Genomic DNA, 23866 nt, shown 5'->3' on the forward strand with positions numbered 1-23866 from the left:
GACGCGAGAAGAGAGGCAACGAAACTTGGAACGGAAGAGAGTCCGGATGGAGGATGAAAAAGCGATGGGAGGAAAAGAGAGGAAGGGAGTTGGAAAGAGGGACTCCTCATCGAAGGGTGGGGGAGGATTTCATTTTGCCGAGTAAGAAAACGAAAACAAACCCAGGTCGGGATTTACGATCAGGATCGAAACGTTCGCGCCGTGTTTTACGACGAGATGGACGCGTTGACACGAGGAGTCGAGGGGGATGTGGAATTTCGGATTAAAATTTTAAATATCGACGTTTCGATATCCGTCCTATCTCTCTTTCCACCCGCGTTCGAAAGTTCAAAGGACGTTTCATAATGCCATCGACGGGAGGAAGAAGTGCTCGTTAGACGCAGTGGCGAACGATTGTACACGGTCTACCACGGTTGCACCTGTTCAAGTGCTATTAGAGACGGCTTAAAATTTTCACGAGCCTCTCGAGGGCCAGGCCTTCTCTTGGCTGCCGAAATCTGCAATTTGGCGGGATCCATCGTGAGCGGGCACTTGGAAGGAAAGTCTACGTTGGAAGAGAATAGGAAAAAAGAGCGAGGCCTTTGCACGCTGAAGAAGGTGGCCAACCACCTCCGGAGTGGTAGCGACCCGCTAGACGATCCTCATCGTGTTTACATCTGCTTCGAAGGAAGTAAAAAGTAAAAAAAAAAAGAAGGGAGGAGAGAAAAAAAATGAGAAATCGTGGCTTATCAAAGGAAGGCAAGATATATACCAAACCTCTCTCTCTCTCTCTCTCGAGACGCGAAACTGTTTTCGGCAATTGCTACCGGTTCTTGTCAAAAAGTTGAAAGAGCGAGGCTGGTGAAAAGAGGCACTACGGATTTCTAACGTGGCTAGAGAGGAAAAGGAGAGAAGGACGAGAGCAGAGTAGGAGCGAGAAGAGGAGGAGGAGGACATCTTAAATTTTTTACGAGACCACTCGTGAGCAATGGCAACGGAAGAAGGCAAGCACCCGGCGTTGGTAGAGGCTAGGAGGCGCTGCACACCGCCCAACCACCACCGGCATTTCACCCGAGTCTGCAATTTCGCGGATGCATCTTGGCTGGCCTGGCTAGAGCAAGGGAAGAAGCAAGGGGGAAGGAGGGGAAGGTCTTTGCCCGCTTTAGAAGAACTCCTAAAGCGCGCCCTCCATCTCCACCTCCTCGGCCCACCTTCCCCACTATATTTTGGTACTCTAGAATTTCGTGCTTCCTCCACTTCTCCCCTCACCCCTCACCTTTTCTTCTTCGTCTTCCAACACCCGACTCTTCCTCCTTCTCTTCTCCATCTTCTTTCCCTTTCCCTTTCTCTTCCTTCTCTCTCTCTCTCTCTCTCTTGTCCGTCAAAGAATAGCGGCCTACCGGAGCGAAAGCTCGAACGAGGATGCTTCTCTCTCTCTCTTGCTCCCGCGTTTATGTCTCGCGGTTCTCTCGTGTGCCTCGGAGGGAAGAGCGAGAGAGAGAGAGAGAGACGGATAAACGCGTGGTATTGATCCCGAAACCCCTTGCCTCTCATCCCATTCCTAGCTAGCACCCCTTCCACTCTACATCGACGAACCCCGAACTTGCGTCTCCTCTCCTCTCTCTTTCGGTATTCGCCCCCCCTCCCTCTAGACTGGATGACTGGTTAACAGACGAGTTACGCGAATTTCGCATCGTGTGTGATGTGCAGCTTGACCTTGAACTACAAGTTACTTACTCCACGTAGTTATACGTGCACGCCGCGCTTTTGTCGTCGCGTACGTCTTCTTCCCTCTCCTCCTTTCTTCTTCCTCTTCTTCTCCCTTTCGTTCCTCGCGTGCCAAGAGGAGGGATCCGTGGGCTTCGACCGGCCTCGCGTCATTTGGCGAGGAATATGATCGCGAGGATCCGTGATCGGGGTTAAGAACGGTGTGGCGAACTCGATTAAAACGGGACCCGAGGCAACACGCAACACGCGTTCGATGGGAGGAAGATTCATGGAAGATTCGGTCACATTTGTGGAAAGAAGCTCGAGGTCCCGTTTCTCACTGGTTAGGGGGATATTGGGGTTTATTCGAGTTTATTCGGCGTGGAAGGTAAAGCAGCGCGAAAGCGTCTCCGAAGTTGTCCAAAGCTCGGCTCAGGGTTTAAGTTAATCGAAGTCGGCCGTCGTCTTTAACCTTCGGGACCGAAACTTTCTTCGATCGATCCTTCAACGGCGATCGCGAAGTTCGAACCTTGGCGTATTTGAATTTATCGTCGCTTCGACTTTTCTCTCTCTCTTTCTCCCTTACCTTCCCCATCCTTTATTCTCTCTCTCTCTCTCACGTTGTAAAGGTTTGGACGGGCGGCCGTACTTGTCGGTCTTAAATTTATACAACCGTTCTTCTTTCCTTTACAACGCACGTTACCCCCTTTTCGAAAAAACTGTCTCCAACTTTGCACTCTCCTCTTGTGTAACCAAAAAAAGAAAAAAAAAGAAGAAAAAGATAAGGATAAGAGGAGAGATACAATATCCGTTGGGGGAGAGCACGCTTCATAAATTTCGAAACTTTTACCGAAGCCGTGGACCGTTTAAAAAAAAGTACCTCGAACTAAGAAACAAAAGAGGAAAGAGAGAGAGAGAGAGAGAAGGAAACTCACACAAAGCGAGCATGCCGTTGTTTCAATTTAGGGATGTCGTTAGAGCGGATTCGGAATACCGAATAGCGGGAGGACAGAGATGAGGAGGGGGTAGAGGTGTCTAGAGAGCTCGAGGGTCGAAACGATAGATGGAAACGACGAGGAAAGGATATTTCGCGGGATTTTAATTAATGCGGTTGATCTTTGTTTTTTTTCTTTCAGGCGAGCCGCCAGAGATTCGTCGACGAAAGGAGAGGAGAGAAAAAAAGGAAGGGAATCGAAAAGAAGGAGGAGGAGGAGGAGGAAATGCGAGAAACCTCGGCTGTTCGTTGAGGGAAGCGGCGAAGAGGAGCTTGGTGGGGGGCGGGGGGGAGAGTTTGTCGGGCCACTTCCGGCAAATATCGGCGAGCGGCGGTAAATGCAGCCGTGTCCACGTCGGCCGCTCGTTTCGTGGAAGCGAAGAGGGGCCAGCGGCGCGTACGACGAGGTCTCGGCGCGGTTGGGCCTAATCGCGGTTAATGGTATAGGAGGAATCCGGAGGCGATCGTTGTTTTTCGGGAGGAGAAAGGGGGAGGAGCGGGGTGTGGAGCGGTGAGTGAGTGAGTGAGGAAGGGGGAGGGGGGGGAGAGACGTTCCTGCTTTCCGGGGAGGGCGCAAGGGACGGGCGGAAGGGTTCCGCGACCTGGAGCAGGAGCAAGAGGAGGAGGGGGAGGAGGGGTCGGGAGAGGCTACGAGGGTGGTTGCGCGTCGCGGTCGCGTGACGCGTGAGGAAAGTGCCGGAGGACGGAGCGTGGTGGAGGAGGCATGAGGAGGAGAGAGTGACGACGCTGGCGGTGCTGCAGCCTCGCACAGATCGTGAGAGGACCGGCGGCCCCACGGTGGGGCTGCGATAAGAATGGCCCCCTTCAATATGGCGGGCGTAGCAGGCCTTCTAGCCACCTGCGCCGCCGCTGCTGCTTCCGCTGCTTACCTTCTGCCGTTGCTGCTGTTGCTGATCTGCCCGCGAGGGACCCACGCGGACCCAGGTAACTCTCTTTTTATACTCTTCTCTCTCTCTCTCTCTCTCTTCCTTCCCTTTCCGTCTCTCATCTTCCCTACACCTCCATTCAAAATCACCGCTTCCCACAATTTACTCGAGCTACGAATTATCTCGAGCTGAGCTTAAAACTTTGCTCCCAGTTTATATTTCTTCTTCTCCTCCTCCTCCTCCTTCTTCTTCTTCTTCTTCTTCTTCTTCTTCTTCTTTCCCGCGATTCTCTATTTTCCATTAGAGTAAGTTATCACGTTTTATTACGCGCTCGAAGGATTAGGAAGGAGTGGGAAGAGCGTTTGAATCGATCTATAGGAATCGCGCTGTGCTCTATCCAAGGATCATAAGAGAGGATGATAGCTGCGGACGACACCTCGGGACACGATACGCGATTGCCATTTCCTTCTGTATACTTAGCCGGAGATGCATCGATTAAGTCGTACGCCGGACGCGTAACCCTTCTTTCTTCTTCTTCTTCTTCTATCGGAAAGAGACTCTCTCCCGGTACGGTGCACCGGTGTTTCGAGTCGTTTTATGGACGACATAATTACCATCTTCCCCCGAGAAAATCGAGAGATACTCGTTCCCTATTTTTTCCTTTCTTTCCTTTCTTTTCTTTTTTTCTGGAAACGGTGACGAGGTCGATCGATAGATTTCTCGATACGACGACCAGCGTCGATCGTTTGCTTGTAAATAACTTAATTAACGTTGAAGCGCCGCCAACTAATGGAATGTCGTTTATCGAAGATACCATTCCTCCGAGCTGCTTCCCGACACTTTTAAATCGCGTTACCTCGACAACCGTTTTCTCCAACCGAACGGACGACGATCGACGTTCCGATCCCGTTGGAATCCCGTTTCTTTTTCTTCTCCTTTTTTTCTTTTCCATCCGTTCACGCATTCCTCCAGCCTGTTCTTACGTTTCCTACTAGGTGACCGTCGATATGCATCGCGAGGAATCAATCCTCCTCTCCGAGAAGAGAACTCGATGTTGGCCAACAATTACACAGAATCCTCGAACGCGCGCGACTCGATCGGCGGTATTCTCGTATCTCTCTGGTTGCTGCGCCGATATTTGCCGAGAACTCGATCCATAACCACCACCTCGAGTCGAGAATATTCATCGCGGAGGAAAAAAATTTCTCGCGTGATTCCCGCTTAATCCAGCAAACGAGGAAGCGATCCTTGCTCCATCCTTGCGTTCACCTGAGTCGACTCGACTCGAGTAGAGCTGGGACGGGACGATTCTTAAACGATTCGAGACGATGGACGATATCCATCCGTGGCCGAGAAATTTATTCGCGAACGTTACCCGGAACGTTTTCCATATTTATGGCGAAGAAAAAAGAAAAATTTCTCTTTTTTCTTCGCCCCGGGCTCTCGAATCGGGATCCTCTCTCTACCCCCGTCGTTTCGTCGGGGCAATAACGATAATTTCGTAATGCGGACCAATCTTGGGAATTGCGGGATCGTTGGAAATAGCGGTGGTGGCGCTGCATTAAAAGGGGATCATTTGGACATCGAGGAAAGGAGGGAGAAAAGGAAGGTGGGGATATACATATACATATATATATATACGTACACGTATAGACTTCTCTCCGAAATTGAGCGAACCGATCTCGACTGGGCCTGTTCACTCTACGTGAGCCGATTTCTGGATCGTTTTTTTCGCGATGTACACCGAAAACAAGACCTAGGAAAAAGATTCCACTCACGAACGTCGCTCTGCCATTTCGAAAAAAGATCGATCGATAAGACATCGGCAAGACGGATGTAAATCCGTTTGATGGGATTTTTACCTCTCTCTTGATTTCGTAGACGACTGTAGACACGCGGGAAATGCTTGTACGCCACCTGGGAATTGGCCCGATACGGGGGAAGAAGTTTGCCCTGTTGTCTGATGGAACTTCTCGAGAGCGTCCCCGATGGAACGGAGAATTCCAACTTTGTTTCCTTGGACCGTGTACGAAACCCGAGATGCTCGTTGCGCCTATTGGACGATGGGCTCGTCCCGGCGTGTTCCGTTATATCTCTGAATTTCATTCTTCGAGCCGGGGATCGACGACTGCTCGTGTTACAGTGCCCGCCACGTAAACACCGATTCTCTCCTCGACGATAAACCCTGCGGCTAAGCGAATTTGTCCAGGCAACGGCTTTCTGACCGATCCCACCGCAACTCTTTCGGACTCTTTGAAAATTTTATGCGGAAACAAAGAGGGGGACGGGTGAAGAGAGAGAGAGAGGGAGAGAAATCAGTTTCGATCGACGATCCTGAGCAAAGAGATCCCGGATGGATGTGGATGTTGTCTCTGGTTCCTTCCATCAAATCGGACAAACTCCTCGGAGAGTTGGGGCGAGCACGGTATAACACGGTGGCTGAAATTCGATTACTTTCTGGAACGGCAACCGGAGCAAACCGCCGCTCCGGTGCTCCTCCACGCTTCGTGGACACGCTTAGAGTTCGATTACTCTCTCTCCCTCTCTCCTTCTCCTTCTACCTATCTTTTCGATTTCCCTTCAACGATGGACGGTCTGGCGACGCGATCTCGACTCCTCCGTTCTAACGTTCAACTTGGCAGAAAAGAAAAGAAATAGGGGGGAAGAAAAAAGAAAAAGAGAATTGGAAAAAATTGGGTTTCGAAACAAGATCTTGAATGGAGAGAGAGAGAGAGAGAGAGAGAGAGAGGAAGAGGAGGAAGAGCGTGTACGATAAAGGACACAGGGGAGGAAAGCAAGGTTGAGGCGGTGGTGTGTCGCCGGTCAGGGATCCAGGGACTCGCCGTTGGATATGCGCGCGGGGTAAGGCGAAGGAAGAAGAAGAAGAAGAAGACGCGGGAGCTGGAGCAGAAGCAACGAGCCGGGAGAAGCTCTCGGGAGCAGGTCGAGAGGAGCAGGGAGAGGCGCAGCGGTTGCTCTCTCGAACAAACTCGATTGCCTCCACGAAAAGGCAGAAAGACTCGTTCGGGGCCCCGTCGTGGTAGGAACTCCCTCTCTCTTTTTCTCTCTCCGCTCCTTCCTCTTTCTCTCGACCCCTGCCTCCCCCCCTCCCTTCCTTCGTCCCTGCCGGCTATATCCCTTGCCGTCCCTCCCTCTCTCCCTCTCATTCTTACTTCACGTTGGGGCCTTACGGTGTATATAAGAGACGCGGCAACGCCGCAGGAATGCCCGGCCAGCCCACCGCGTGCATACCTGTGTACAACCTACTATACCTCGGTCCAGCCTCGAACCGAGGTATACGAAGCCTGTGTGGCAGCAGCAGCAGCAGCAGCAGCAGCATCCTATCGGGCTGACAAGGACGGACTGAAACTTGCCCCCTGCCAGTCCACGGAATCAACCGACTCGAGGAACTCGGCATCTCTCTCCGTCTCTTTCTCTCCCTTTCTCTCGATCCTCGACGTTTGCGTGCGCTCCGCTGTCTCTTCTCACGGGAGAACGCTCCCCGTACGTGTGTGCCCGTTCCTGAGTTCGTGTCCTTTTCTACGCGCGTATATAGGTGCGCGCGTGTCCGCCGCGGAACCGGCACCGGTGAGCCGAGAGTGACGAGAGGGAGGGGGGAGTTGGGAGAAGAAGGTGCGCGCGCGAGAGGAGAAGATGGTGCACGGACGGACGAATGTAGGTGACTACTCTCATTGACCGAGGTTGAGTGTGCGGAGAGGAGAGCGTATGTGTGTGCGTATGCGCGTGTATATACGTATGTAAGTAGGTTCAGAAGGGTTCCGGAGACGGGACGTCGGAGATCTGGACGTTGGCCGACGATCGAAACGAGAGATCCTCGAGGAGGAGGAAAGCGGCGATGTGGTACGCAGAAGCGGGTACGAAGGAATTTTAGCAAAGCGGTACCGCAAAATACCTTGTACAGTTACCTTGATCCGAAGGGAAACGAGTCGAACGGTTTTTTTCGTCGCTCGGCTTTTTCCCAACTTCCTTCTCTTTCTCTCTCTCTCTCTCTATATATATATATATATATATTTCTCTTCTCTCTGCCGCACAGACTCGATTTAAATTTTCGATATATATTTCGCGTATAGGGGAGCGCAATATCCATCCTCGCGTCGCCACCACCGGGTCACAAAGGTGCGGTATAACCGGCCGGATTAAAAATCAATATTTCCGGTGAAAACGGTCGCCTCACGGTCCAACAGCGCCGCGCCGCGTCGCGCTCCGACATAACCGACCTATAGCCGTCCTTTTCTCCTTTTAACGCCAATCTTATTCGCTTTCGGAATAGGCAACGATCGCGGCCGAACAATTGCCGCGATCGATAAAAGCGAGATCCCCGAATCCTAGCGGCCGACCAACGGATTCCTCCTCTCGACTGTGGGAAATACAGGAAGGGGAAATCGTAGGAAAACCGTTCTGTCGCCCATCCTTCTCGATATCTCGCGATAATACTCGTCGTTTGTTATTTATCGTCCGATCGGTTACGCGCCGCTTCCCCCACCCCCTATCCTTGGTGAAAGTGGCCAAGTTCCTTCCCCTATATCCCTTTCCCGATATCCCGTTCCACGTGATACGAATCTCTGCGACCCGTCGTCGCGTTCCTCGTCGCGGCAATTTCGGCGGAGAGGCAAGAAAGGAGGGGAGGGGGAGGATCCGTAACGCGGAGAAAAAGAGGCGTGCGATGCTGGGCGTGTGCGTAACTCGGCGCAAAACGAGCATCGCGCGAGACGAAACGCGATATGCACGCACCGAAGGAACACGAGTGAGCATAAATTTTAATCGGCGAGAAAAATCTCGAGCGAGCGAGCGAGCGAGAGAGAGAGAGAGAGGGAGAGTGTATGTGCGCGCACGCGCGCATGCGTGCGAGCGAGGCTAAGAAGGATAAGGAAAGGAGGAGACGGGTATAGAGATATATAGAGAGGTTAGGTATGCCGGCGAGTAAAACGCCTCGAATAGCGGGGCTCCAACTACGACGCGGCATCGAAGGGGCCCGTGGTATTACCGCGTTTCTTGCCGCTTTCCACCGCCGGTGTAACGGTCGGAATTTGCCCGATTCTTCGTCTCGAAACTCTCTTCCTCTTCCTATGCGAAAATCCATCTTTCTCCGAATCAACTCGCGACATCAACAATTCCCAAGAGGAAGGAATATTCTTCCGCGTAGGAAAATTGGCGTAGGAAAATTGAATCCATAACGAAGGGAGCAAAGGAGGAGATATATATGCGTCGCGAAACGGACACCTCGATTTCGAGCGAGAAAATAATAGGGAAAACCGAGCAGAGATGATACATGCGTGCTCCCCCTTGTACATACGCGAATAAAACAGGGAAGCGCGGTATATCGAAGGAGATATCGGGGCGACATTTTATACGTATTCTTTGTCGCTTCGCACCCCGTTTTCCGTCTCCGTTGCTCTGCCCCTCCTCTTTCTATCCCCGGTTTTGTCTCTCGCCCGCTTTTCTTCGGTCTCTCTCTCTCTCTCTCTCTTTTGCTCTCCTCCTCCTCCTCCTCCTCTTTCTCCTCCTCCCCGTAGTAGTAAAGTCTCTCGAGGCGTCGCGACGAGGGCGTGAGCGTCGGTTGGTTACATTTCCTAGCAGACCATTATTTCTCTCCTCTACACCCACGCCTTGCCTCACGAAGACTCGCGAGAACTCACACGCGGGCAGCACTGTGGGCGCACAGACGCGCACGGATAGACTGCATTTTCCCCCTTTTTACCCCTTGCTACTACATTACCTTTCCCTCCCTGGCAGGGAGTCAGGGAGGGTGTCTCGCTGCATATTAATGAAAAAATTTGTGACTTCCCTCCGTCATCCGACAGCAGCCGCATCCGCGAAAAGAAGGCGATGGTAGGGATAGGGGTGGTGGTGTAGTGGTGGCCTTTCTCTACCTGCGTATACCGTCGCCTCTCCTTCTCTCTTCCGTTCGCAATAAATGAACACACGCCGTTGCCGCCGTTGTCGTCGTCTGGTCGTCTCGCGTACTCCAAAATAAATTTCAACCGAGTCTTTTCTCCCCCCATTTCTTTCTCTCTCAGCGCGCCTACGTACGCACGCTACGTCTCGATACCACTTATCTATCTCCTCCCTGTCGTAACGTCGTATCGATTCTTTTCGCCTCTCGACATCTCGCTCTCCGCCGAATCCGCACGATTATCCTCGTTCCTCGATCGTCTATATACACACATATATATGTATACGCTCGGATAACAATGGAAGAATATATATATATATATATAAAACGATGCTCTCTGAAAGTCGGAAAGTCGGGTCAAAGGGCATGGGAAATGGTACGTACGTACGTACGGTACGTAGGATAGGAGGAGGAAAGGCCAAGTAGATAAGAAAATACCGAGGAGGAGGCCCCGCCGAGGTTTCCACGGCGGTGCACGTCAGAGCCAATAGAATTTTACGAGGCAAGATAACCCAAGGCTGTTTTTCGTCCCATTGCACCCGGAGGCCACCATTAATAATACAGGTAGTTGGAGGCCGGTGATAATATGGCAGACTGGCGAGGCGAGGGGGCGGGAAGGGAGGGGGAGAAGGATGAAAAAGTGGTAAAAGGGAGATCCCTAAATTTTCCCTTTTCCGAGAGATAAAGCGCTCGTTCCTCCCTCTCTCTCTCTCTCTCTCTCGCTGGCTTCTTACTCGCTACTTCGTCTCTCGACGCTTTCTCGTTTCGCGAGCCATAGATAGGTCTATTAGCTCCGCCGCTCGCTTTTACGACTAACCAACTACCGTTACATTTGCATCGCGTCTCTGCCTGCGACTTCCTTATTTTCCTCGCGATCGTCGATTCTTCCTCCGCGAAGGAAGAGTCGGAAGAACGATGGAAGAAAGAAATCGAGGGAGAGAGAGAAAGAGAGAGGGATTATAAATTAACGAGTTTTCCTGTTGGAGAAACAAGAAGACGTCGAAGGAGAAGGCAATAAAGGTTGTACAAGGTGGTTCGGAATAAATGGAATGGCCGCTAGATCTGGTCTAGCGGGAAGGTCCTCTTTGAAACGAGTTTCGTATCGTGTAGTAGAGCACAGGTGCGCTTGGATGTATTTCTAAAGCGGCATAATGGATCCGCGTTTAGGAGCGAACGTTCGAGGTGCGTTCCGCGACAAACTTTTAACCCGTTTCGCCAAGGAGTGTGGAAGATTCATATATCTCTCTTTCTCTCTTTCATTGACCGCCACTGTACTCTAACTTTCTCGTATAACTTTCTGTTATTATTATACTCTGAAAGAAAGATATATGTATATAGGAGGACGATGGCATCTCGCGGATCGTATACTTTTCAATTACGATGTAATACCCGAGCTCGACCTCTTCTCCTTCTCGTGTCGCCGCTCGCGCCAATGGCGAACTGGAAATCTCGTTAATCTTCGTGGGATCGTAGCGGCAAGCGGCGCTCGAACGCGGGTCCCCCCGCTTTCTCGGTCTTGTCTCGGGTAATTATTTTTAATTCGAGTATCTGGGGCAGGCTGGAAAGAAAGATGGTCGAGTTTATCGAACGATTACGACACGGGGACGGGGAGAGTAGTGGTGTATCTAGGCCGGTGGGATATCCCTCGCGATGATGATTTTTTGACTCGACGGATGGGATGGAACGGAGCGGCAGGTTGGTTGGACGTGAAACGAAGCGAGGGAGATAACTTATGCACGCGGGTGACTCAGGTTTCTCGTTATTTCGGATCGTGTCGTAAAATCTTGGGCTTAACGACACGCGTGGAGAATGTATACCCTCTCCCTCTCTCTCTCTTTGTAGCTGGGAATTAAAAAGATGCCCGATGATGGAAAGGAAGGGAGGGCACGAGGATCGAAAGGCGAATACTTTCCTCGACGACCGTTAATGAACTCCCCCTCTTCTCCCTCTCATCGGGTTCGCTATGCGGTGATTAACGATTCCTCGAAAGAATCGCGGAGAACGGAGCATTCGAATCGATTCGCGCCGGTTTCTAGGAAAAACGTTCCGTGAAGGCATCATAGGTGTTTCTGACCGATTTACCGTTCCGCCGTTTTCGATTCCCGCTTCGGGAAATTATTCGATCGTCCTCTTATCCCGTGGATCGCTCGTGATTCACGCTTCCTCGAAACCAGACCAAACCGTCTCCCCCCTCTTCTTCCCCCTTCAACGATTCCCCGACGATAAAATAACACGGAAAACGACGAGGTCGTCTCTGTCGCGGACAAAAGTCACGTTGTCCGCGAAACGCGGCTCGAGCCGAAATAATAATAATAATAATAATAATAACAATAACAATAAAAATAATAACCACGGATAGTGGTGGCGGGATCGAGCGAAGCGAAAAATAAAGAACGCTTTTGATCGCTGCTTTACGGGATCGGGGACGAAAGTCGAGGAGGAAGAAGGAAGGAGGGAAAAAAAAAAAAAAAGAAAGAAAAAGAAAAAGAGAAGAAGTAGGCGAGAGAGGCGAGGGAAAAATAATCTGCGAGCGGCCGTAAAGAGGAGGATAATGAGTGACCCGCTAATAAAATAATTATAATATTGGGAGGCCGGTAATAGATTCTCGGAACGCATTAACCGGTCGAGATAAATCGCGGTCGCGGAGTGTATACGGCGTGTAACGTCGAAGTAGAGAGAGAGAGAGATATAACGAAGGCGCGCCGACCACGGGCACACGAGCGCACGTGTAAGATCGTGTAAGTAAGTTGGCGGCGCGGAGAGTAGTATAGGGCGAGCAGGGATCGAGCAGCGTATACCGTGCGGTATATCGAGCGAGTCGGGTCGCTTGCCAGTCCCCGCGTGCCCGCACGCGCGCGCAACGCTGGAAACGTATCGATGTCTAATATTCTCGGTATGCGAAATTACCGACCGGTATAAATTGGCGATCGGACAGGTGGCCGACAAATGGAGTGGAGAGAAAACGGATACGCAACGTATATACCGACCCGGCTACCGCGAATCGGAATAGTTTTTCTCCCATCTGCCGCTCTACGCTCGTTTTATTAATTAACTCGGCCCGTAACCCGCCGTGGATACACATACCGCGGGAATGGTAACGATCTTGGAATACCTAACAGTATACGTATTCCCGTACTCGCGCCGCGTGCTGCACCCGATCCGAATAAATTTCTGATAAATGATCGGTCGTTGAAAGGGGCGACGGTGCTCCATCCGTCGATTTTGCGTCGATCGATCAGACGGATCGAGGAGATTAAAAGGAGAAGGGGGATTAAAAGGAGGATCGTGCTCCCGTTGTTACAAGGGGGAGGAATTTTCAGTTCGTGAATAACGATATAACGGTTTGCTTGACGATTGATTCGATCATCGCGGGGTTGGAAACTAATTTGCACGCTGTCCACGGGAAAGAGAACGTCCGTGGAAACGTGGACGGAAAGGGGAAAAGGAAAGGTATTTTCGTTCGCTCGTTCCAGATAGAGGTTGCAAGGTTCGTTGAGAGAACAAGTAGGATCGTTTCAACCCTTAAACTAACTATAATTCCATAAGACGATAAATTCGATTGTCGATTATTCGATATTAAGATCGATCGATCGAAATAGAGAAGAAGGAACGGATTTGGATGCTAATCGCTCGACGTTTCGAAGTGAAAACCGATGGTGGCCGAGGGAGGGAGATCGAATTAACAACGGCGTGGTGTTGTGTATCCGTATAGCGGGCGGGCAGAAAATTTACGAGGCGGAAAGAGAGGAGAACGTCGCGAGAGAATTTTATTTATCCCAGCGGGAGGACGCGCCACAGCAACCGGGGAGGGGAAACGAATAAGTATTTCGATGACTTGGCTCCGTTCCAACGAATGATCGATGCCGCGCCGCTCTTTTCACCTTGGTTTTACGCGTTTTACGTTTTTACGCGCTCGGTGGCGGGTGGTCGCCGCTTTTTATCCCGCGCGGGGATTTTCGTGGTTGTCTGTCGTCTGCTGCGTCGCGAGCGGCAGAAACGGCCGAAAGAGGAGAGAAAGAGGATTGAAAGGGAAAGACGCGGGGGTGGGGTAGGGGGGGAATAAAAGCGAGGGTGAGGGAGCGGGGGAAACAAAAGAGAGGGGGAGGGGTTGCACTTGAAAAGCACAATTGAAATTCAAGATCCATATGCAAAGAGCCTCGCGAGAACTCCTCGGCCGAGAGGAGGAGCGGGAGAGTAGAAAGGAGCAGAAGAAGAAGAAGAAGAAGAAAAAGAGGAAGAAGGGGGCGGAGAGGGAAGGAGAGAGGAGGCAAAGCGGGCGATCCAACATCTCCGTGGTATCCAGACATTTCCTCCCCCGCGCCTGCATCCATCCCCGGCCGCTGCGTCACCCATTCGGATCCCCATATTGTTTAAATAATTGATTTAACACGTGTACATACATTATGCACAAACATAATAACACTATGTAAATGGTAATTCCAGCGATGGCTGGCCCGTCCTGGCGCTCGGCGTGGGCCGAGCCACGTTCGGTGCCTTCTTTCGCCCCTCTCCCCCTCCCCGCGCCGCCCAGTTGGACCCAAAAGATCGTGAGCCGCACGGTGCCCCGCGGGATCCCGCAGAGAGGGAGAGAGAGAACGGGGACCGGGGTTAAGTTTCCGAGCACCTCATATTTTTTCTCCCTCGGCTGCCCCTTCCCTCCCTCCACTCCTCTCGATTCCAGACAAACACATTCTTTCCATCCTTCTCTTCTCGCGATCGAAACTCTGAATTTTCCGCTCTCATCGCGATCGATGCTCGATCAAAGGAACCATCTTCTCTCCGTTCCGTTCGGAGGGAGAGAGAGAGGGTATCGTACGATCGCGCCATGATCGACCGATCGGACGGTTCTCCATCCCTCGACGCCACTCACCGGTGGATCGATGCGCGAATTTGGCGGCAGACCGAGCAAACGGATCGCTCCAAGCACGCCCGTTCGATGGGTCAACGACATCCTCCGCGGTGAACGGTTCGAGGTGCGATAGGATATGTCGGGGTGAAGGAGCGAGCGAGAGGCGTTCGAAGGGGCAGAAGAGAGAGAGACGAGGGACCGGTGAAATGAAGGGAGAGGGAGCGAGCGAAGCAGGGGACAGGGAGGAAGGGGTGGCGGGAGCGGAAGAGAAGAGGAGGAACGAGAGAAAAGACGCAGGGAATGGGAGTCGGATCCTGACAAATTGGAAGGCCGTTAAGCCAAAGGCGCAGAGGAGGGCCCCGAGTTGGTTTCGCAAAAGAGCATCGATGTTCGGATCGAGGAGAAGGGAAGGGACGAGATCGGGACAGAGACGGCATTTTTAGAGCCGAAATAAAGCCGAGGGAACGTAATACCGTTGTATATTCGTCGACCGCGTGTACTCGACGATACGTAGGTGGTCTCCTCTCGATCTCCTTCCTCCCCCCTCTCTCTCTCTTCCATCGAAACTCGTGCATCTGAGCGAACGACTCTGCCTCCGGCGCACTCGTGCAAACACCGATAATCGAACGCACGCGCGTTCCTCGTTTCTCCGACCGCGATTACCACCAGCCCCCTCCCTCCTCTGTCGCGGTTCCCTTTGACCTTTCGCTCGCGTAACTCGATCCGCGTATTGTATCCACGATCGATCGATCGAATAATGCAATCGTAATATATTTCCCCGCACGATCCGTCCAGCCCCCCCTCGCGTGGAAAGCGGTTTACCGGTCGAGAGATTGAATCGTCGAAGAAGTTTACGGATTGGACTCGCGATTGCGAACGGCGGGGAGACACGCAACCGGTATTTCGACGGGTTCGTGGAGACAGAGAGAGAGAGATAAACGGGGATAGGCTTTGCTCGACTTATAAACAATCCTCGCAATACAGAACCCTCTCGTTGATCGTGGCGATTCGCCGCCTTTCTCGACTCGAGGAGAAAATCGGGAGAATTATCGGAGCGCGAGGAACGAGGGGTGAGGGGAGGCGCAGGTGTGCAAATCGTAATCTTAATCGTTGAGCCGGCGTTGGAAGTAGCCCCGCAACAGGTTTGTTTCTTGCCCCGCGCGCGATTCAATCGTATCTTCGCCGTATATACCGACCTCTCTTACCAGCGTATGGTAAGAGAACAGGCTCGTTACGTCACTCATCCGTCTCTCCTCGACCTCGCGCTATTGATTTATCGTCGAACCGGCCATTCTCCCGTTCCTTCCACGCGGGATACTCCCGTCCCATGCCGCGTGTGCGTTCGACGATCGCCTCCCCGATCGGACGTTGCGTAATCTGCGCGCCGATTTTCCCGAGCGATCGAAAGCAAACCGAAACGGGATAAATGGGAGAGGGTATAAAAGACTTTCCAATTTCCTCGCTCGCGTACCTCCGCTCTCTTATTTGAATAATATGAAAAATCGTGGATGTTTCCTCCCTCCTGGAAGAGGGACGGACAGGAAGGAAGACGGATAGACGCGGGTATACGTGGGAGGGAAGAGAGGCGAGCGATCGGTGTGGAGTGAGTTAGGGCCACGCTATGCATACCGTCACACCCAGCGACACGCTCCAAATTTGAAATTTAAATTCGGTACGTCTCACGGGACCGCGTCGCACACCGGTTACTCGCACACACGCGCGCCTCTTGCGTGTTCGCGGAGTGCGTGTAGGGGAGGAGGAATGCATCCTCTTTTCACGATCCTCTTCGTATCGAGCTCTCGCTAATAACTCGACGCTGACCCGACGTATCAGCCCCGTCGTAATCTCCCTCTCTGACTGAATAAAGTCTCTGGAAAATGGAAAAGAAAAATCTCGTCCCCTTTCAAACTTACTTCGACTTCTTTTCCCGCCACTATAATTTACCCGGTCGACGATGGAACCGCGTATCGACGATTCAGCTCGAGATTAACGGTGCTCGTTGACTCGTCTGGTCGCGCGTAAACTCCGCCAGTTGCGGTACTATCCGAAGGGTGGAATCCGAAGTTTATAGAGGCGAGAGGAGGATCTTGGATCTTCTTGCTTCACTCCGCGAATTCGTAGCTGGCATATACCCTCTTGGGATGTATCCGAATTAGTTCTCGAGAGTGCTCGAATTAGGCGGGGCGCTGCAAAGCCCATTACACACAATGAGACGACTCGGAGAAGAGAGTCGGATCGGGTCGAGTGGCTTCGCCTCTCGAGTGGATCCGCTATCTCGCGAGAATTCGCGGATATACCCTGCTTCCTCCCTCCCTTCCCTTCGCTTCCCGTCCATTTGCCGCGTAATCCTTCTCGCGACTCGATCGCGAGCGCAGCGCTTCGAATTCCCTTCCGGGGGAAAATTGGCGGTAAAAATTGGGCGGGAAGAAATTGGTGGTAGGTAGGACAGATACGATTATTTCCACGGCCCTCTCCCGCCTGTTTCGACGCGGTGTCTCGACGAGGTCGGGGATAATCGCGGTGGAGCGCGTGAGAGCCCCTGGGATTCTGCGTGGCTCGTCGAAGCGTGGTCGGTCGGTGGTGGTGTCGGTGATGGCGAAGCGTTGGAGGGAAGGGTCTCGGATGGATTTTGCACCGCGCAGTTTTCACCTTTGAGATTCCACCCGGCGGCGGCGGGGAGGAGAGGAGGCGGGCCGCTGCCGCCACCGCGTCGGCTCGGGTACTTTGGTCTAGGAATTCAAGGACCCGGGGTGGTGGGGCCGACTACGACGACGACGACGACGACGACGACGACGGTGAACAGCGTGGGAAGCGGAGAGGGAGGAGAGGAAACGTGGCGCGAAACGAAGGAAGAGCGGCGCGTAGAAAAGCGGAGAGTGGCATTCGAGTCGAGGCGGAAGAAAGAGGGAGTTGGAGCGAGCGCCGTGGAAGAGGGACGGGGAGGGGAGCGCGAAAGCGAGACAAAAAGATGGAGAGAGAGATTGGGAAACGGGGTGAAAAGCGCGCGGGATGGAAGGAGACGGCGAAGGGGAGGGTGGGTTGTAACAGCAGCCGAGAGCCGGTCGATACGGGCACCGCTACGAGCGTGTCGTGCAGGACACGACGCGCCAACCTGTGCCGTGCTGCGTGTGCAACGATACGCGCGCGACCCCCTTCCTCTCCCTCCTTCTCCCTTCAACCCCGGCTTTCTCACCCTTCTCACCCGTGTATAGGAAGGGGGAAAAACTGTGAGAGCTGCAAGCGAGAGAAGCAAGGTGTTTTAGCACGACGGTCTCGAGGATCCGCCATTTTGAGAGGGAGTCGTTCCCCCTTCAAACGTTGACTTTTCACCGTACGATCTTCGCTAGGGGCTCTCCCGCGCGTTTTCGATACCGACACCGATATATATATATATATATACACATTTGGTCGAGGAGCTTGACCAAGCGCCTGATATTTTCACTATTTTCTCTCTCACCTTTCTGTATCTCTATTTTCCTTGCGATGCAAAAAAAAAAAAAAAAAGAGAATAGAGATGTCCGTTCGATCAATCTTCTTTCTTTCTCTCGTTTCAGTTGTTCTCTTGGACACGACGCAAGAGGAGAAGCTCGAGTGGACCAAGTATCCTTTCGGCGCGGAAGCTAACACCCCAGGGGTAAGTTTTGCCGTCGTTGCGATACCTCGTCCGCCACGCGGTCTGGTAAAGCGAGCGAGAGGGGCGAAGAGAAAAAAGACTGGACGATTTTTCGCGGCGGAAGCAGAAATGGTACGCGTTTCCGCGGGGACGAGACGAACAATGGACGCTGCGAGGAGACAAGAGGAGCACGGGTCGGGGAGGGGAGGGAGAGGTATCAGAAGCACTTTATGGTCTCGGTGCGCGCGGCATACGTGGGCTCCCGCTGGCCGGTGCGCTCTCTCTCCGGCGCCATGTTTGTTTTTCAGTTGTTAAGCGCGCAGCGGGCCGCCAGACAGGTTTAAATCAGCCACTACCTCCTCCTCCTCCTCCTCCTCCTTCGTCACTCTCTCTCTCTCTCGATCGTACGCGCTCTTCCTCTCTTTTCGTATCCCGTCTTCCTCTCTCGTCCCTCCCCCTCCTCCTCGTCCCCTTCTCGCGCTGGACCGCTACACACCGCACCGCCGAGCGGACCAAGAGTCAGTCCGCTGGGTAACAAATTGCTTTTTGTTTGAACGGACAAATTAGAGAGACGGCCGCCAGATAGGGAGGAGAGGAGAGGAGAGGAGAGAGCGGTGGTCGCGAAAGAGAGAGGATGCGTTTATTTAACGTTCCTAGCTTCTCCTCCCTGCATGTACACACGTATACACATAAATAGGGATAAATATATTCTAAAATTCTAGATGCTCGCAGGTGTCGCATCCCCTAAATATCTGCCGCGCCTCCTGTGCAAACTTTATCAAGGGGTGGGCGATAAAGTACGGTCGCTTCGCACAGAAACGCTCGCGCCCCTTTCCACCCGATATTTACTTCCTCCCCCACCCTCCCCTAACACCGCCTGGACATATCGACCGATAACCGTGGATAATATGCGATTAATTAATCGTGGATCGTTCTCTGCCGTGGAGACGAATTATCGGTCAACCTGGTCGTTACGCGTCCGATTTCAACGTTCGTCGAAATCGGGAAGCGAGGGACAGAGGAAGGGAAGCGGCTATTTTTCCCATCTCGCTTTCAGCTCTCGATAGTTAGCGCCGTGCCGCTAATCGGGCAACGAAACCGTTCCGTTTGAAAAGGTTCTCTCGGTTTGCCGTTGATTTTACCACCGCCCGCTAAACGCTTCCCTTTCGAAAGGGATCCGCGGAGGAACGCGCGGAAGCTCGTTCGTTTCTCTCTTCTCCTCCTCCTCTTCGTTCCTTTTTTTCCTCGCAACGGCTCGAAAAAGAAAAAAGGAAGGGAAAACAAGTCCTCGAGTTCGCTTCGCACCTCCTCCTCCTGTCCTATATAACCCGCGCCGCTCGAGAATACGCACACCGGAGCGTGGCTTCTCCTACGATCCTCTCCTCGAGGAGTTCTTCGCACGGGTTTATCGCCTCGTTTCGGGAACTGACTCGTCCATCTCGCTTTCTTTCTCCTTCTTTCATATACGCACGTAATACGGGCGTAACGAATCCGCGTTGGAAGAAGGCTGAAGATCGATTTATCCGGCTCGAGCGGGGATGTGAAAGGGGATGGAGACGGAGATAAAGAAGTTGGTTTTACCACCGTTTGGAAATTCTTCGCCTAAAGAATCGTCCAGGAAGGAGAAGAGATTCGTTTCGATGTTTCTTCGATGGAACGATCGAGTTTAATCGCGGTGTTGTTGTTCATCGGTTCGCGTTTGCGCGTGAAACGTTCCGAGAACGGCTCACGGCTTCGAATTCCATCGGATCCTCCGTCGCTTCGTCGATGATCGAGGAGGAGAGGAGAGGTTTTATCTCGCTCGACGTTCCTTTCGATGACGGAACGCTCGCGAGCGAGCTAATCTCCCTTCCTTTCGTGAAATTTCTCTCTCTCTCGAACACGGTTCGATTCTACGGATCGGGACGAAAAACGGGACGGAATCCTCTTTTTGGAAGCGGATCGATCCAGTTTCTCGATCCAACCGATTCAACTGAGTCGAATAAATAAGGAGATGACTGGGCGAAATTACCTTCTTCCTGGTTTTGAGGGTAATAAATAAAGGTATGGAAAGAATTGACATTTGATTAATATAGAATAGAAAAGGAAGCTGTGTAAATATTTGTGATTCGATGGCAGATAATCGATTCTAGATAGCGCTTGGAATTTGACGAACGTAATAATAAATTGGAGCTTGGAAAATTAGAAATGGCGTTCTAAGAAAGGAGCAAGCGTCGAAGGAAAAAGAAGAAGCTATGTAGCTATTTGCTTTATTGTTTAGGGATATCCTCGACGATCCTGTCCTATAAATTACTCTACTGTAGATAACGATAAAACTGAAACGGAGCTGAAAATATCGGTCAAAAAGCAAAAGGAATGAAAAAAATTACCAACTAAAAATATTATTATCTCTCCAAAGTGTAATAAATAAATTAACAATTATAAAAAAGGAATATACTAGCGAAGAAGAGTAAAAAGTTTCTACTTTTCTGAACAATTACTTAAACTTTAATTTACTTTAGAAAAAAAAAGAGAGAAGAAAATTTATCGATACAACGATTTAAATTAAAATGGACAATAATTCCTGTACTACTGCATTCAATCTTCTAAAGGAAGAATTGGAAAAGAAGATTTTCCAAAATTCCAACAAACAATTACTTCTTTCATTTACATTTCTTTCGAATTTCCTCGCCACTGTGTGACGTCACGATGAAAGAACTCGCGTGCACGAATTTACAACGATTTAAATTAAAATGGACAATAATTCCTGTACTACTGCATTCAATCTTCTAAAGGAAGAATTGGAAAAGAAGATTTTCCAAAATTCCAACAAACAATTACTTCTTTCATTTACATTTCTTTCGAATTTCCTCGCCACTGTGTGACGTCACGATGAAAGAACTCGCGTGCACGAACCCCCCTCCCCCCTAAAAACAGACCACAAGCCCACGGACTCGTCCCATTCAGATTCTTGGACGAGAGTGCACACCGCGCGCCCCTCTCGCAGGATCGCGGAAATAAATGGAAGGAAAGGATCGATTAACCCTTCTAAGAAAACAGAAGGAGTAAGAGGAGGCGCTTATTTCTCGCTTTTCCCTGCCCGGAATCGAGAATCCGACCGAGTTAAGCAGCCGGGGAAGGGGGATTATTAATATACAGGACGGTAGGGCGAACAGCGTCGGAACAAACAAGGCAAACGGAATTAGCTCGGAATATTTGAACGAGGCGAGGCGAAACGCCGCCGTCGTCGTCGTCGTCGTCGTCGCTTTGATGGTGTTGCCGAGACTGGTGGAGTGGCAACTCCGCGCAAAGGGAGATACTCGAAGATACTCCTCCCCCCCCTCGTTCACAGCGTATCCATACCGCTAATCTCGGCCGCCCAGGACCTTCCGGCAAAGAGGAAGGTCCCCTCTCGAAGAGAAGGATTTCGAGAACTTTGAACAAAAAGAAAAAAGAAGAAAGCTTGAATTAATCGAGGATGCTCGAGTTTTGTCGCTCGATCGAGTTGATACATCGACGCGTAGTTATCTTTGGAATCCTCGAGATCGATCGAGAGAGGATATCGTGGCCCCCATCTTTCCCTTCTCCTTCTTTTTCCTTTCTAGAAAAATTTATCGTCGGTTTAGCGATCCGTTCCCCTCGGGTATCGTGTAATTCTCGCGCGTAGGAGAGGAGAGAGAGAGGAAGAGTTTAGAACGTGTCCAATAAACAATGATGGGAGAACAATTTTTGGGAGAACACGAAAGTCGTACGTTCCAAGATGTGTACTTTATGCCCGATGCCTCGTTAATGTAAATTATTGGAGGTGCGTACACACGCACACACACAGGGATCAGGGAAACATCCAATCTACGGAGGTACACGGAGGAGAAAAGTCCTCGGGCTAGCAGTCACAAAGAGGTACGCGACGCGATTTATTTCCACGGAGATAAAGTTTCGATAGAACGATTCGAGGAGGAGGAGGAGAACGAGATCGAGAACGGCTCGTTCCACGGAATATTTAAATCATTTCCTATCCCTGGAACAGAACGAGAAGAAGGATATTCAAATGCACACCCGGTCGAGGTACATTTTCGTCCGTCGAGTTTTCGGTTTCGTTTGACTTTCGAAAGGGGGAGGGGGGGGGTTCGTCGAAACGAGAACGAGAACGGGAACTAGCGGCGAACTAACGGTACTCTGTCGCGATAACTGGTCGGCTGAGTGTAAAAAAAAGGGGGGAAAAAGAAAGAAAGGAAGAGGGGAAGGGAAGGAGAAATTTGGCTTCCGAAAGGGGATCCTCTCCGTATCGGCCGGTTGATCGTCCACAAGCCGGGAGCCAAGTTCATCTCCGAGTCGATGAAACGTGGCGATCGTGTCTGCAGTTCTGGCGAAAAGGTCTACTCGACTCGCACGTGGCACTCGAGTTTCTATCTCACCGTTTTATCTCGCGTTTCCTCCGTCCTCCTCCAACTACGCGTCTCCTCTCACCTTTCTCTCTTCCTTCCTCCCTCCCCTCCTTCTCCTTCGGTTCCTCGCCTTCGCTTCCCCTCCCCCTCCTCCCGGAGAGTTTGGTCTTTTTAACCGCGGCCGTATCTGCATCTAAATGCGCTCCTCGGATGCGAAATTCTGAGGACGTCACGTGGTGATATGTGACTCGGGTAACAGCGTCTTCGGGGGCTCTCGCTCGTCAAGAATCGCCTTCCCGGAATGCGAAGCGACGGGACGAAGCGAGAAAACACTTGGCTTCGCCCGCCCTTCTCGTCCATCCTTTGCCCCTCCTCCCCTGTATATATTCCCGTTTTGCATACCGGTAGCGAGGTACTCGCAAACTTCCCCTCCCTCCCTCCCTTTTAACGCCCTCGATAAAATAAAAGCTCAGCCTCTCGCCCCTTCCTCCGAGCCTGAATTTGTCTCCCGCCCAGATTCCCAACCAGACGGAACTATGACAATTTTCGGAAAACGCTTTGCTCGGTTGGGGAGCAACATTTTTATCGGAGGGAGAATAAATTCTTTTCGGGTCGGATGGAAATGATATCGATCGATGGTTCGCGTCGAGAGGAAGGAATCTGCTCGGAGAGGTTGGAAAAGAAGTATCCGTCGAAGGTCGGATACGAGGGAAAGCCAATATCGGTTCGAGTTTATGGAGGTGGATGCCAGGCGCCTAAGTAATTACCCCGTACCTCGTAAAAAGACTACATAAATAGGAGGGTGGAGACAGGCGCGTGTGTCTCTCTGTTTCGGAGCCCGAACCCGTGTACACCGGGTGGAGGGCAATAATCGTACAGCTGTGAGCATTTCGGAGCGACGACATTCGGAGCGGGAATAATAAATATCGGGTTACATTCGAGGGGGGTGGGCTGCGTCTGGAATAACTAGCAGCCGACTATTTACCTAAATATTTATTAACCAGATAAGCGGAATGATTTATCCTCTTCTTTTTTCCTTCCCCTTTCGTCGTCTCCTTTCGAAGACCGTTGGGAAAAAAAGAAGAGAATCCTTCGAACGAATTATCGCCGATAAACGGAAGAACCTCTCTCTCCTCTTTTTTCTCATCGTTCCGAGGATGACTTATCGGCCACGTTCGAGGCCGCCGTAATTCGAGGCCATCCTCCTCGGTGATCCTCGGTTTATCTCAACTCCTTTCCCCCTCCTCTCTTTTATCTGTGGAAAAGGATACGCGCGATTTTGCCAATCGAAACCGGAATGATCGGAGGTATCGTCTTCCCTCGATACGATGCGCACCGTGAGTATCTTCCCTCCTCTCCACTTATCCCGCGTACACGCGTCTCTTCTTTTCTCTCGTAGAGAGGCATTGAGCAAAATGGAATAATGGAATAGTCTCGGGTCGGACGAGCGTTCGTGGTTGGAGACGAGCTCGAGCGAAAGAAGGAGAAGAGGAGAAGGAGAAGGAGGGGAAACATCGTCCTCGAGTTTAAAAAACTGAGCGAGCGGAGTTCTATCGGTC

At 51.5% G+C, this 23866-nt stretch overlaps 1 protein-coding gene across 26 annotated transcripts in view; it reads left to right on the forward strand.

Moving 5' to 3' along the window:
* LOC107999904 (ephrin type-B receptor 1-B) overlaps positions 1-23866 on the forward strand; it is a 77337-nt gene that overhangs the window by 21333 nt on the left and 32138 nt on the right. For 24 of the 26 annotated variants that reach the window (XM_062084914.1, XM_062084908.1, XM_062084912.1 and 21 more), the window contains exons 2-3: positions 2823-3625; positions 17885-17964. In XM_062084914.1, the coding sequence (XP_061940898.1) occupies positions 3496-3625; positions 17885-17964 (210 nt within the window). In that variant the 5' untranslated portion in view covers positions 2823-3495. Of the gene's footprint in view, positions 1-2822; positions 3626-7278; positions 7443-17884; positions 17965-23866 lie in introns of those variants that run through there. The other 2 variants (XM_028667657.2, XM_062084932.1) reach the window with 2 other exon arrangements.

This window comes from Apis cerana, linkage group LG14, assembly GCF_029169275.1.
Source record: "Apis cerana isolate GH-2021 linkage group LG14, AcerK_1.0, whole genome shotgun sequence".
Lineage (NCBI taxonomy): Eukaryota > Metazoa > Arthropoda > Insecta > Hymenoptera > Apidae > Apis > Apis cerana.